Source organism: Balaenoptera borealis (genome assembly GCF_965194805.1).
Source record: "Balaenoptera borealis genome assembly, chromosome: 10".
NCBI lineage: Eukaryota > Metazoa > Chordata > Mammalia > Artiodactyla > Balaenopteridae > Balaenoptera > Balaenoptera borealis.
Window position 1 is genome coordinate 90,008,315 of NC_138874.1, and position 15,174 is coordinate 90,023,488.

General features: G+C 39.5%; 1 protein-coding gene across 3 annotated transcripts in view; it reads left to right on the forward strand.

Moving 5' to 3' along the window:
• ENTPD7 (ectonucleoside triphosphate diphosphohydrolase 7) overlaps positions 1-15,174 on the forward strand; it is a 90,112-nt gene that overhangs the window by 58,832 nt on the left and 16,106 nt on the right. The window contains exons 12-14 of one of the 3 annotated variants that reach the window (XR_014249219.1): positions 992-1,077; positions 2,776-2,937; positions 4,445-5,310. Coding sequence is in view for 2 of the 3 variants with exons in the window: in XM_082408103.1 (XP_082264229.1) it covers positions 992-1,077; positions 2,776-2,937; positions 4,445-4,676 (480 nt within the window). In the remaining variant the exon portion in view is untranslated. Of the gene's footprint in view, positions 1-991; positions 1,078-2,775; positions 2,938-4,444; positions 5,712-15,174 lie in introns of those variants that run through there. The other 2 variants (XM_082408102.1, XM_082408103.1) reach the window with 2 other exon arrangements.

Sequence of the window (15,174 nt, forward strand, 5' to 3'; positions counted from 1 at the left end):
TTGGTTATTGTCTGTCCCCCACCACTAGAAATTAAGCTTCGTAAGGAACGAAATTTTTGTCTGTTTTATTCACTGCTGGATCCCCCTGGCACCTAGAATAGCACCTGCCACATAGTAGACACGCAGGAAATGTTAGATTACTGAACAAACCAAAAGGAATGATTCCTTTGGTGAGAATTACAACACGGAGGCAGGCCAGTGATAGATCTTTTTTTTTTTTTATAAATTTATTTATTTTATTTATTTTATTTTTGGCTGCATTGGGTCTTCATTGCTGCAGGCGGGGTTTTTCTAGTTGCGGTGAGCGGGGGCTACTCTTCGTTGCGGTGCGCGGGCTTCTCACTGGGTGACTTCTCTTTGTTGCGGAGCACGGGCTCTAGGTGCGCAGGCTTCAGTTGTTGTGGCACACGGGCTCAGTAGTTGTGGTTCACGGGCTCTAGAGCGCAGGCTCAGTAGTTGTGGTGCATGGGCTTAGTTGCTCTGCAGCATGTGGGATCTTCCCGGACCAGGGCTTGAACCCGTGTTCCCTGCATTGGCAGACGGAGTCTTAACCACTGTGCCACCAAGGAAGTCCCAGTGATAGATCTTTGACCATTTTCTGTTCCATCTGTTTGACCTACTCATGTCAGTCCTATGTAGGATAGAATGAAGCTCTGTTTGGCTTTTGATGTTGCTACTCCTCGTCCTAACCTTACCCATCTCTGAAGCCTAAGAGGCTCAGGAGCCATGTCAGGCGGGCTTTGTAGTGGATGTGGAGGCAATAGGAATAAAAAGGACTATTCCCAGGTCACTCAAGTCACTCAGTGGCCTGAGTTCAGGGACTTGCCTTGCCCAGGACCTGGCACTGTGTTTGGTGAATGAATATGCCATTTCTGTTTTCCTTTGTCAACTAATAGCCCACAAGTAACTTTAGAAATGGAACAGCTATGACTGTGGCAGTTACAGTTTGCCTCCCATTTCATGTTGCACCATTTCTCTGTGGTTGTTCCAGGATTACTGTGGCATGGCTTGGTCAGTACTCACTCAGAGATTCAAGAGTGGCCTCTTTTCATCACATGCAGATGAGCATCGACTCAAGTAAGTAACTTCCTTTTCTCCCTTAGATGTGGCCTTAAAATGTATGAACGGGACTTCCTTGGTGGTGCAGTGGTTAAGAATCTGCCTGCCAATGCAGGGGATGTGGGTTCGAGCCCTGGTCCGGGAAGATCCCACATGCCACGGAGCAACTAAGCCCGTGCGCCACAACTACTGAGCCTGTGCCCTAGAGCCTGTGAGCCACAACTACTGAGCCCGTGCACCACAACTACTGAAGCCCACGCACCCTAGAGCCTGCGCACCACAGCTACTGAGCCCACACACTGCAACTACTGAAGCCCAGGCACTCTAGGACCTGCATGTCGCAACTATTGAGCCCCCGTGCTACAGCTACTGAAGCCTGTGTGCCTAGAGCCCATGCTCCACAACAAGAAAAGCCACCGCAATGAGAAGCCCAAGCACCGTGACAAAGAGTAGCCCCCGCTTGCCGCAACTAGAGAAAGGCTGTGCGCAGCAATGAAGATGCAACGCAGCCAAAAAAATTAAATTAAATTAAATTTAAAAAAAAAGTGTATGAACAATGAATGAGAGTGAGCGAGTGATAGTACAGATTGGATTTTATGTTGAAGGAGAATTTGGTTATTTCAGATTTTGATTTTCTGAAGGGTAGAGGCCAAAATAGTGAGCTTATTTTAGTGAAGCCAAGGGAAACTGCTGGTTACCAAAAAGTGTTCTCTCCAAGTGGTTTTAAATCAAAAGTGGTGGTCTTTTTATTTTTAAATTTTTATTAAAATATCAAACATGCAGAAAAGTAGAAAGAACAGTAACAGAAACCCATGTGTAACTGTCACCCAGCTTCAACAAATATCAATATTTTGCCAGTTTGGTTCATCAGTCCTCCCATTTTGTAAATGTTTTAGTTAAAAAAATTTAAACATAAACAAAAATAGAACAGTATAATGAACTCCTGAATATCTGTCACCCAGCTTCTCTCCTAATAGCTGTCAACTTCCAGCCCTCTTGTTTCATCTGTTTTCCCACCCCACAATTCAGTCATTTTGAAGCAAATCCAAAACATCGTATTTGTAGATATTTCAGCATTCTCCCTGAAGATAAGGGCTATTAGAAAAAAAAAGAAAGAAAAAGAAAAGTAAAACATACTCATAATAGTGTTATTACATTGCATAGAGAGGTGTTCTTCACTTTTGCGGTAAACATTAACATAAAGGAGGCTCAGATTTGGCTCCACCTAGAGGTGAGGAAGGTGAAACGGGGAAAGAGAGGTCTTTTTGACATCTAGTGGGAATATGCAGAAAACATTCAAATTCTTTTTTTTTTCTTCTTTTTTTTTTAAAATTTATTTATTTTTATATTTGGCTGCATTGGGTTTTCGTTGCTGCGTGTGGGCTTTCTTTAGTTGTGGCGAGCGGGGGCTACTCTTCGTTGCGGTGCGCAGGCTTCTCATTGCGGTGGCTTCCCTTGTTGTGGAGCACAGGCTCTAGGAGTGCGGGCTTCAGTAGTTGTGGCACACAGGATCAGTAGTTGTGGCTTGCAGGCTCTAGAGCACAGGCTCAGTAGTTGTGGCGCACAGGCTTTGCTGCTCTGTGGCATGTGGGATCTTCCCGGACCAGGGCTCGAACCCACATCCTCTGCGTTGGCAGGCGGATTCTTAACCACTGCACCACCAGGGAAGTCCCTCTTTTTCTCTTTAAAAAAAATTAACTATTTTTTGTCACACAGATATCAGTGTTTTAAGTCAGCTTGGATGTACCAGGTTCTTCATGAAGGATTCCACTTTCCCTATGACTACCCAAATCTGCAGACAGCCCAGCTGGTCTATGACCGAGAGGTTCAGTGGACACTGGGAGCCATTTTGTATAAAACACGCTTCTTACCACTCAGGTAAAGTGGACTGACCAAGCTGGCATCTTGAGCTCAGAGGATGTTAGTTGGTGCCTCAGAATAGGTTTCTTAAGTAACCTCCCCCTCAAAAAAACAAAAAAAAAACCCACCTAAACTCCCCTTATTACTGCCACGTGAAACTACTATTACTTACCAGGCATGTTGAAACAGAAAGAAGTCTGAGAATTATTGGTCTGGAGTATGTTCTTCTTTGCAATTTCAGGAATTCAGTGGTTTTTTATGGCCATGCCGCGTGGCTTGTGGGATCTTAGTTCCCCGACCAGGGATTGAACCCACGCCCTCGGCAGTGAAACTGCCAAGTCCTAACCACTGGACCGCCAGGGAGTTCCCAGGAATTCAGTTTTGTTTCTCTACAACAAATCAGTCTTTAGAATTGAGCTCTTACTAACAACTTCTAAGATACTGACTGATGAACTAAAGTTACTCTGGAACTATCTCTATCTGACTAGAGGACTGGGATATGTTGTTCCTATGCAGCAATCTTTCCTAATGGGTAGAGTCACTCTAGAGATCATGTCATTGACTTGGAAGGCTTTTTGGTGGGCCAGAATTAGAACAAAGGACATGAGATGCTTTTAGGGGATGTCTTGCTCTTTTGTACCATAACATATTTGGGATAATTTTTAGGTGCTCTCTCCTCTGGACTATTTCAGATAAACTAAGATGAACTCTTAATCTTTGGTGCCTGTTTCTTTAAACTCAATACAGAAGCCAGGCCGGTGAGAGAAGTGGGGAAGTGAAGAGTATGTGCCCCAAACAAAAGGCTGATTACCGTCATGCAGAAGTGCTGTCCCAGCATCTGCCAGCTCTCCTTTGTCGAGAAGCCAGAAATACATATTTTATATGTGGTCTTTCTGTTTGGAGATTCACATTTTTAAAAAACACTGCAGGTCAAACAGAATGAAAATGGATCTGGTATCTGGACCATGAGAGAAGGGCTTCTGTTCTAGACAGATCACTGCACTTAGGTTTACATGTCTATTTTTTCTTCGGTTTACAATACAATTGATTAAGTGACAGCTTTCTCTAGATAAATCCTAAATCCTCAGGAAGCACAGCAACTTTTTTTTTTTTAAAGATTTAGATATACTCTGACTTCTTGATTAGATTCAGGGGCCACCTTACTCTCATTAGCACCGTATTTACAAACTGTGTAGGCCAGGGTGGCATGGGGTCACTGTTAAGACTTATTTGACAGATGAACAGTCTTGTCTTACTGTTCATTTTTTTGGCTTCTAATTTTGCCCGCAGATTCTAGAGGGGGTAGGCCTGTGAGGCTCCCTCTAGGCCGGGGAAAGGAAGGTACAGAAGGAATCGCACATACCAGCTCTGGGCCTGGGGACATGCTTCAGCTTTGCTTGCTCTGTGGAGCTGGTATTATAGCATGTTTACATGGATGGAGTAAATGGGTAAAACCACTGGGCCTTTTAAATCTGCATAAATATTTCTCTCCTAAACTAACATTTCTTTCCACCTTCTTCCTTAGGGATCTACGGCAGGAAGGTGCCCGACAGGCCCATGGTAGCTGGTTCCGTCTCTCCTTTGTGTACAACCACTATCTTTTCTTCGCCTGTATCCTGGTGGTGCTACTGGCCATCATCCTGTACCTTCTGCGGCTACGCCGAATTCACCACCGACTAAGTCGAGCCTCAACCCCATTGGACTTACTGTGGATCGAGGAGGTGGTGCCCATGATTGGGGTACAGGTTGGGCCATGAGGCTGGACAGGTTCTAGGGGAACTCAAGTATTCAGAATTGCTGCCCATTGAATTCCACCACTTTCTGGTACTGGCCTCAGATGCTGCTTTGCCTGACTTTGTGGATATTTGGCCTTGAAATTTCTACTTTAGTACCTACTTTAATTCATTCTCAATATCCAGGTCCTCTTCTCTGAGAGAAGCTGTAATTTAGTCTATGAAGAACTAAATGAGAGATTGGTGCTAACAAAGGGAACCAACTTTAGTCCAATTGAAGCATGCTTCTACTCCTTTATCTGAGTGATCTGGTGTGCTCCTGGGATCTAGACTTTTCTCCCCTTGCTTAAAGCTTGAAGTTTGGCATTGGGCACACTGGAAGTCTGGTTGAAACCAAACTTGGAGCATCTGATTCAAAGCCGAAGACATTCTAGCAAGTGCAGCAGCCCCTTCTTTCTCTGTAACAGAGATATCACTTATGTGGAGATCCACAGCCTTTAATAAGGATCCAAGATCTTTGCAGTTCAGCGGAACAGATAAGAATTTCCAGGCAACCAAAATAACACAGCTTCTTTGCTTACTCAACAAAGAAGCCATTGTGAGTGTGGTCCAAGATCCCTGACATACTGTTGCTGATGTTAATTTGTGATTTTAAAAGGTTAGAACCCTTTCTAAATGAATGGTCCATTGACGATTCTAACAATATGTTATCTGATGCCTGGTAAGACCAGGATAGAAAATTTTTCCATGTCTATGTGCCTCACAGGCTGTTTGGGCATTAATTTTTCTTTTTGAACCTTAAGTGTGCTTGTAGGGTTGGAGAAACTGTGATGGGAATTGGAGACCTAGATTTGTCTGCTTTCAGGTCACTGTCCTCTAGGCCTATTTTTATGAGTCCTTATGCGGAAAGATTAAAAAAAAAAGAGTTCCTTTATTTCACTTCTAAGATCAATATGTATTTTGGGAAGGGATGCATTTGGATTGTTTTTAAAGAAAGAAAGAACAGTATCAGGAGAGTGGACAAAGGCAATAAAATCCAAGCTCTTATTTATTAATGTTTTTCTGAGAAACAGAAGTTCTCTCAATTTGACTCTTGGAATATTTGAAAAGAAGCAAATCCCAAACTTTGGAATAAACAGGTAAATCTGTTAATAATCTACCTGGCAACTTTCAGAATATTTCTTAAGAGAGTTCTCAGTCATAAACAGCATTTCCATTAATGGGGAGAGAGGAAAAGCCATAGTAATTACATTTTTATCTCCTACCCTTCAGGAGCTTTGCTTTTTCTCTTCATTTAGCCTTCAAATTGCACAAGGGTTTCTTTTTCATCCCCGTGGAACCTTCTTTATACGTTAATAACCATTCCTCTATGTAGCCTTAAATGTCCTGCCCAAGAATATGCTCCCAGAGTTAAAACAGTTTTCTTTTTTGTCAGCTTTGAGTTCTAGGATTACATGAGTAGGGGAAAGGTCCTTGACTTTAAAGGGAAAAGAAAGTGGAATTCTTAAAAAATAAATTCCATACTGGGAGCAGAAAGGAATTAAGTGCTTCATAAAACCAAGAAAAATAAATCCAAATCCTCCTAGAAATAAACTGGGTTGAAAATAAGTATACTGACTCTTGGTTGGTAGGTGAAAAGATCATGAGTCTTGAATTGTTTTCAAATTAGATAAAAATGGTTCCAGCAAAGAGTCTTACAGGTTCCTTTGGAAGTACTTTTTACTTTTCATTAGGGCTTATGTCACAGCAGTTTCCTTTAATTTTTAAGATTTCTAAATTGCCTTGATTTTCTTTGACTTCATATCTTTGTACTGTGAGTGACCCCTTGCCATATGAATGCTGCTTATAAATAACGTCATAATATGTTTTGCTAGCCATTGCCTCCTCAGGTTAAGTCTTTTCCCCTCACCTTGGTTTCCAAATACTATTTTTGGTTTTCTTGTGTGATCTAGTCAAAGATCTCAAAAGCTGCCTAGTTGGCTAACAGTGATCACATTTGTATGCTCAGAATGAAACTGAAGCATGGAGGAGGTGGTGATTAGTCCAATCTAATTAGCTCAAAAGTTATTCTTCATCCTGGCTATGATAATAGCTACCGTTTGCAAAGCACTTATTGTGTACCAGATACATCTTTAAGAATTTTATGTATATTATTTGCTCATCATGATAACCTTTCAGATTATTGTGTTCTTTTTATAGTTGAGAAACTCAGGATACCTGTTTATCATTTTTTCCATATAAATGTATTTCTTAATTTATTTTAATTAGTCTTTGAATTTTTTTAGTGTTATATCCTTTTATTATTTTAATATTATAGGATCTAGGCTTGTCTACTGCAGTGAGTAAGGCATCTTAGAGTTCCATGGTATAAAAATAAGAAGGACGAATTTTTGTCATACCCCTCAGAAAAACTGAGTATTTGCTCTTGGTTCTGGTTCCTGAGCTTCTTCCATTGCTCCCAATTAAAAATTTTAAATCAAATCTCATTAGCTAGAAACAGAAGCCATTTATCCCTTGCTGAGGGCCAATTATATATATTACTTTCTCAAAATGAAATATTCTTACTTATAGAATCAGACAGTCTATCTTCCCTTTAACCCTGTTTTTGCCCTCAGTTTTTAAAGATTTCTATTTGCATTTCTGCATTTTGAGCGGTTCTCATGTGAAAATAATTATGATTTCATAAAATTCACATTCCACTGGTTCCTTTGAATCTTACCAAGCAGTCTTCCTTATAACAGCAGCAATGAACCTGAACTGTTTCAGTGCTTTAATTACTGAGATAGGTCACAAATGTCAAAGTCGAGACAGTGGCTTATAGGAGTGAGGCTTTATTATTCTTTATGTTGGCACAGCCTATCACTTTTCTCTGAATTCTTATGAGAACATAATAAAAATATGTATAATACCCAATTATTTGGCATTACATTCACTTAAGTTGCAGTTAATTCTAAGCCAAATTATACCATCTTTCTCTCTGTACCTTAGCTCCTTGAATTGATTTTCCTTGGTCTAGGAAATTTTAGGCACTTCCCCCAACCTTGTATTTATTCTTCTAATGTTATTCAAAGTATTCTGCCTCTGCTCTCCTCAGCCTAAGAGCTTTCTTTAACTTCAGAGGCCTTAGGCAGTGATTATTAAAATGTGGTTGAGTCTGCCATACACTTGCTAAGCTAGTCATTTTAGGCATTAACATTTATTATCACCTCCATATTTATATTTTTGAGATACAATAACTTCTCACTGGTATTATCTAGATGCCCCCTCACCCCTATTCTCATAGTTTTGTGTTCTGCTTTTTGTCAGGGGTGAAAGACAAGTGGGTGGTGTGATTTAGGGCAAAGAACAGTAGGCTTCCAAACAGCAGATTTGGATTTTAGCCCTGGCTTTGTCATTAAGTAGCTCTGGTACCCCAGGCAAGTCACCTGCCCTCTCTGGTTCATTTCTCATCTATAAAACAAGATGGCTGGACAAGATGATCTGAGGCCAGTTCCAAAGGGAGAAAAACTGGCCTAAGGAACTAAAGGCAGAGAAGGTAGAGAAGTGATATAGTAGTTTCAGGAAGAGGATTGTGGCCTTTGGTTTAGAAGATCAGGCTGCCCAGAAGAACCAGTGTTCATTTCCTACTTTATCCATAGTCCCTGACGTTAAGGTTGGTGCGAATGGACTTTCCAAAAGCAATCATCATACATCAATTTCAGAAAATGAGATTTTTTTTTTATGCTACTGACAATTCTTATTTATTGAAATCAGCGCTTAAGAAACTCTACCTGTGAACACTTTGAAATCCCAGTTCAAATCACATTAAAATATTCCATGATTCATACTTTCAACCAAGATTGGTCTCTCTTTCCCAGTTTATCCCAACTGGTGAAGTTTTACAAAATAAACATCTTTAGCTTCCTAGAGTTACATTTTTACTTGTTTGACTTATTTGCTGATTTTTGTAATGTGCTTTATATGATAAAAAATTCTATGAAAGTGCTAGGACTATTGGTTAGAGATTACTTTTTTTTTGAATTTTATATTTATTTTTTTATATAGCATGTTCTTATTAGTTGTCCATTTTATACATATTAGTGTATACATGTCAATCCCAATCTCCCAATTCATCCCACCACCACCACCCACCCCCAACTTTCCCCCCTTGGCGTCCATACGTTTGTTCTCTGCATCTGTGTCCCAATTTCTGCCCTGCAAACCAGTTCATCTGTGCCATTTTTCTAGTTTCCACATACATGTGTTAATATACGATATTTGTTATTCTCTTTCTGACTTAACTTCACTCTGTATGACAGTCTCTAGATCCATCCACGTCTCTACAAATGACCAAATTTTGTTCCTTTTTATGGCTGAGTAATATTCCATTGTATATATGTACCACATCTTCTTTATCCATTCATCTGTCGATGGGCATTTAGGTTGCTTCCATATCCTGGCTATTGTAAATAGTGCTGTGATGAACATTGGGGTGCATGTGTCTTTTTGAATTATGGATTTCTCTGGGTATATGCCCAGTAGTGGGATTGCTGGGTCATATGGTAATTCTATTTTTAGTTTTTTAAGGAACTTCCATACTGTTCTCCATAGTGGCTGTATCAATTTACATTCCCACGAACAGTGCAAGAGGGTTCCCTTTTCCCCACACCCTCTCCAGCACTTGTTGTTTGTAGATTTTCTAATGATGCCCATTCTAACTGGTGTGAGGTGATACCTCATTGTAGTTTTGATTTGCATTTCTCTAATAATTACTGATGTTCAGCAGCTTTTCATGTGCTTCTTGGACATCTGTATGTCTTCTTTGGAGAAATGTCTATTTAGGTCTTCTGCCCATTTTTGGGTTGGGTTGTTTGTTTTTTTACTATTGAGCTGCATGAGCTGTTTATATATTTTAGAGATTAATCCTTTGTCTGTTGATTCGTTTGCAAAAATATTTTCTCAAAAATAAGTATTTTCTCAAAAAAAATATTTTCTCCCATTCTGAGGGTTGTCTTTTCATCTTGTTTGTAGTTTCCTTTGCTGTGCAAAAACTTTTAAGTTTCATTTGGTCCCATTTGTTTATTTTTGTTTTTATTTCCATTACTCTAGGAGGTGGGTCACAAAAGATCTTGCTGTGATTTATGTCAAAGAGTGTTCTTCCTATGCTTTCCTCTAAGAGTTTTATACTGTCTGGTCTTACATTTAGGTCTCTAATCCATTTTGAGTTTATTTTTGTGTATGGTGTTGGGGAGTGTTCTAATTTCATTCTTTTACATGTAGCTGTCCAGTTCTCCCAGCACCACTTATTGAAGAGACTGTCTTTTCTCCATTGTATATCCTTGCCTCCTTTGTCATAGATTAGTTGACCATAGGTGCGTGGGTTTACCTCTGGGGTTTCTATCCTGTTCCATTGATCTATATTTCTGTTTTTGTGCCAGTACCATATTGTCTTGATTACTGTAGCTTTCTAGTATAGTCTGAAGTCCGGGAGCCTGATTCCTCCAGCTCCGTTTTTTTTCCCTCAAGACTGCTTTGGCTATTTGGGGTCTTTTGTGTCTCCATACAAATTTTAAGATTTTTTGTTCTAGTTCTGTAAAAAAGGCCATTGGTAATTTAATAGGGATTGCATTGAATCTGTAGATTGTTTTGGGTAATATAGTCATTTTCCCAATATTGATTCTTCCAATCCAAGAACATGGTATATCTCTCCATCTGTTTTTATCATCTTTAATTTCTTTCATCAGTGTCTTATAGTTTTCTGCATGAAAGTCTTTTTTCTCCCTAGGTAGGTTTATTCCTAGGTAGTTTATTCTTTTTGTTGCAGTGGTAAATGGGAGTGTATCCATAATTTCTCTTTCAGATTTTTCATCACTAGTGTATAGGAATGCAAAAGATTTCTGTGCTGAATTTTGTATCCTGCAACTTTACCAGGTTCACTGATTAGCTCCAGTAGTTTCCTGGTGGCATCTTTAGGATTCTCTATGTATAGTATCATGTCATCTGCAAACAGTGACAGTTTTACTTCTTCTTTTCCAATTTGTATTCCTTTTATTTCTTTTTCTTCTCTGATTGCCGTGGCTAGGACTTCCAAAACTATGTTGAATACTAGTGGTGAGAGTGGACATCCCTGTCTTGTTCCTGATCTTAGAGGAAATGCTTTCAGTTTTTCACCATTGAGAATGATGTTTGCCGTGGATTTGTCGTATATGGCCTTTATTATGTTGAGGTAGTTTCCCTCTATGCCTACTTTCTGGAGAGTTTTTATCATAAATGGGTGTTGAATTTTGTCAAAACTTTTTCTGCATCTATTGAGATGATCATATGGTTTTTATTCTTCAAATTGTTAATATGGTGTATCACATTGATTGATTTCATATATTGAAGAATCCTTGCATCCCTGGGATAAATCCCACTTGATCATGGTGTATGATCCTTTTAATGTGTTGTTGGATTCTGTTTGCTAGTCTTTTGTGGAGGATTTTTGCATCTATATTCATCAGTGATATTGGTCTGTAATTTTCTTTTTTTGTAGTATCTTTGTCTGGTTTTGGTATCAGGGTGGTGGTGGCCTCATAGAATGAGTTTGGGAGTGTTCCTTCCTTCACAATTTTTTGGAAGAGTTTGAGAAGGATGGGTGTTAGCTCTTCTCTAAATGTTTGATAGAATTCACCTGCAAAACCATCTGGTCCTGGACTTTTGTTTGTTGGAAGATTTTTAATCACAGTTTCAATTCCATTACTTGTGATTGGTCTGTTCATATTTTCTGTTTCTTCCTGGTTCAATCTTGGAAGCTTATAGCTAAGAATTTGTCCCTTTCTTCCAGGTTGTCCATTTTATTGGCATAGAGTTGCTTGTAGTAGTCTCTTAGGATGCTTTGTATTTCTGCAGTGTCCGTTGTAACTTCTCCTTTTTCATTTCTAATTTTATTGATTTGAGTTCTCTCCCTCTTTTTCTTGATGAGTCTGGCTAAGGGTTTATCAATTTTGTTTTTCTTCTTAGAGAATCAGCTTTTAGTTTTATTGATCTTTGCTATTGTTTCCTTTGTTTCTATTTCATTTATTTCTGCTCTTATCTTGATGATTTCTTTCCTTCTACCAACTTGGGGTTTTGTTCTTCTTCCTCTAGTTCTTTTAGGTATAAGGTTAGATTGTTTATTTGAGATGTTTGTTGTTTCTTGAGGTAGGATTGTATTGCTATAAACTTCCCTCTTAGAACTGCTTTTGCTGCATCCCATAGGTTTTGCATCATTGTGTTTTCATTGTCATTTGTTTCTAGGTATTTTTTGACTTCCTCTTTGATTTCTTCAGTGATCTTTTGGTTATTTAGTAACGTATTGCTTAGCCTTCATGTGTTTGTGGTTTTTACGTTTTTTTCCCTGTAATTGATTTCTAATCTCATAGTGTTGTGGTCAGAAAAGATGCTTGATATGATTTCAATTTTCTTAAATTTACTGAGGCTTGATTTGTGACCCAAGATGTGATCTATCCTGGAGAATGTTCTGTGAGCACTTTAGAAGAAAGTGTAATCTGCTGTTTTTGGATGGAATGTCCTATAAATATCAATTCAGTCTATCTGGTCTATTGTATCATTTAAAGCTTGTGTTTCCTTATTAATTTTCTGTCTGAATGATCTGTCCATTGGTGTGAGGTGTTAAAGTCCCCCACTATTATTTTGTTACTGTCGATTTCCTTTTTTATAGCTGTTATCAGTTGCCTTATGTATTGAGGTGCTCCTATGTTGGGTGCATATATATCTATAATTGTTATATCTTCTTCTTGGATTGATCCCTTGATCATTATGTAGTGTCCTTCCTTGTCTCTTGTAACATTCTTTATTTTAAAGTCTATTTTATCTGATATGAGTATAGCTACTCCAGCTTTCTTTTGATTTCCATTTGCATGGAATATCTTTTTCCATCCCCTCACTTTCAGTCTGTATGTGTCCCTAGGTCTGAAGTGGGTCTCTTGTAGACAGCATATGTATGGGTCTTGTTTTTGTATCCATTCAGCAAGCCTGTGTCTTTTGGTTGGAGCATTTAATCCATTCACGTTTAAGGTAATTATCGATATGTATGTTCCTATTACCATTTTCTTAATTGTTTTGGGTTTGTTTTTCTAGGTCCTTTTCTTCTCTTGTGTTTCCCACTTAGAAAAGTTCCTTTAGCATTTGTTGTAGAGCTGGTTTGGTGGTGCTGAATTCTCTTAGCTTTTGCTTGTCTGTAAAGCTTTTGATTTCTCCATCGAATCTGAATGAGATCCTTGCCGGGTAGAGTAATCTTGGTTTAGGGTCTTCCCTTTCATCACTTTAAATATGTCATGCCACTCCCTTCTGGCTTGTAGAGTTTCTACTGAGAAATCAGCTGTTTACCTTATGGGAGTTCCCCTGTATGTTATTTGTTGTTTTTCCCTTGCTGCTTTCAATAATTTTTCTTTGTCTTTAATTTTTGCCAATTTGATTACTATGTGTCTTGGTGTGTTTCTCCTTGGTTTTATCCTGTATGGGACTCTCTGTGCTTCCTGGACTTGGGTGGCTATTTCCTTTCCCATGTTAGGGAAGTTTTCGACTATAATCTCTGCAAATATTTTCTTGGGTCCTTTGTGTCTCTCTTCTCCTTCTGGGACGCCTACAATGCGAATGTTGTTGCATTTAATGTTGTCCCAGAGGTCTCTTAGGCTGTCTTCATTTCTTTTCATTCTTTTTTCTATATTCTGTTCCCCAGCAGCGAATTCCACCATTCTGTCTTCCAGGTCACTTACCCGTTCTTCTGCCTCAGTGATTCTGCTATTGATTCCTTCTAGTGTATTTTTCATTTCAGTTATTGTATTGTTCTTCTCTGTTTGTGTGTTCTTTAATTCTTCTAAGTCTTTGTTAAACATTTCTTGCATCTTCTCAATCTTTGCCTCCATTCTTTTTCTGAGGTCCTGGATCATCTTCACTATCATTATTCTGAATTCTTTTTCTGGAAGGTTGCCTATCTGCACTTCATTTAGTTGTTTTTCTGGGGTTTTATCTTGTTCCTTCATCTGGTACATAGCCCTCTGCCTTTTCATCTTGTCTATATTTCTGTGAATGTGGTTTTCGTTCCACAGGCTGCAGGACTGTAGTTCTTGCTTCTGCTGTCTGCCCTCTGGTGGATGAGGCTATCTAAGAGGCTTGTACAAGTTTCCTGATGGGAGGGACTGGTGGTGGGTAGAACTGGCTGTTGCTCTGGTGGGCAGAGCTCAGTAAAACTTTAATCCGCCTCTCTGCTGATGGGTGGGGCTGGGTTCCCACCTTGTTGGTTGTTTGGCCTAAGGTGACCCAACACTGGAGCCTACCCGGGTTCTTTGGTGGGGTTAATGGTGGACTCTGGGAGGACTCACGCTGAGGAGTACTTTTCAGAACTTCTGCTGCCAGTGTCCTTGTCCTCATGGTGAGACACAGCCACCCCCCGCCTCTGCAGGAGACCCTCCAACACTAGCAGGTAGGTCTGGTTTTGTCTCCTATGGGGTCACTGCTCCTTCCCCTGGGTCCCGATGCACACACTACTTTGTGTGTGCCCTCCAAGAGTGGAGTCTCTGTTTCCCCCAGTCCTGTCGAGGTCCTGTAATCAAATCCCGCTAGCCTTCAAAGTCTGATTCTCTAGGAATTCCTCCTCCTTTTGCCACACCCACAGGTTGGGAAGCCTGACGTGGGGCTCAGAACCTTCACTCCAGTGGGTGGACTTCTGTGGTATAAGTGTTCTCCAGTTTGTGAATCACCCAGCCAGCAGTTATGGAATTTGATTTTATTGTGATTGTGCCCCTCCTACCGTCTCACTGTAGCTTCTCCTTTGTCTTTGGGTATGGGGTATCTTTTTTGGTGAGTTCCAGTGTCTTCCTGTCGATGATTGTTCAGCAGTTAGCTGTGATGCCGGTGCTTTCACAAGAGGGAGTGAGAGCACGTCTTTCTACTCCACCATCTTAAACCAATCTCCAGAAAATGAGATTTTTAAAGCTGAGACTTTAGAGATTTCTGGTTAACCCCCATGATTTTACAGATGATGAAATTGACACCCAGAACAGTAGTAATACAATGAAATGATTATTGATGGAATCTTCTTGCAAGACTGTGTGTTTCAACACAATATATATAATACAGCTGACTGCAACTAACCAGGCGCAGTCTTTATAACTGCTTCTGATAGTCCTTGGTGATTGCTCACATTTAGGAATAAAATATGAAAGAAATGCTTTGTTAGAAATAGTATCAGGTTTTCACTACATCCATTCTAGCTTATTTCTTTCAATAATTTAAAATTTTAGACATCTCTTCTTGAAACAATTTGCTTAATTTTGTATAATTTTCTTAACCACAGCATCCAAGCAATTCATGTTATGGTTACAATCTAAATTATTTAAGATATAAATGTTTATTAGAGCTACCTCATTAAGGAACTTGGTTGTAATTATTGGGCAGTTCCTAGACTCCCTTACAGAAACAGAGTGCTGTTTCTTCTTGCTGTTTTTAAACTTTTCAAACGAATTCAGAACTAGCATCTAATTTCCCTTTTTGCTGTGGTATG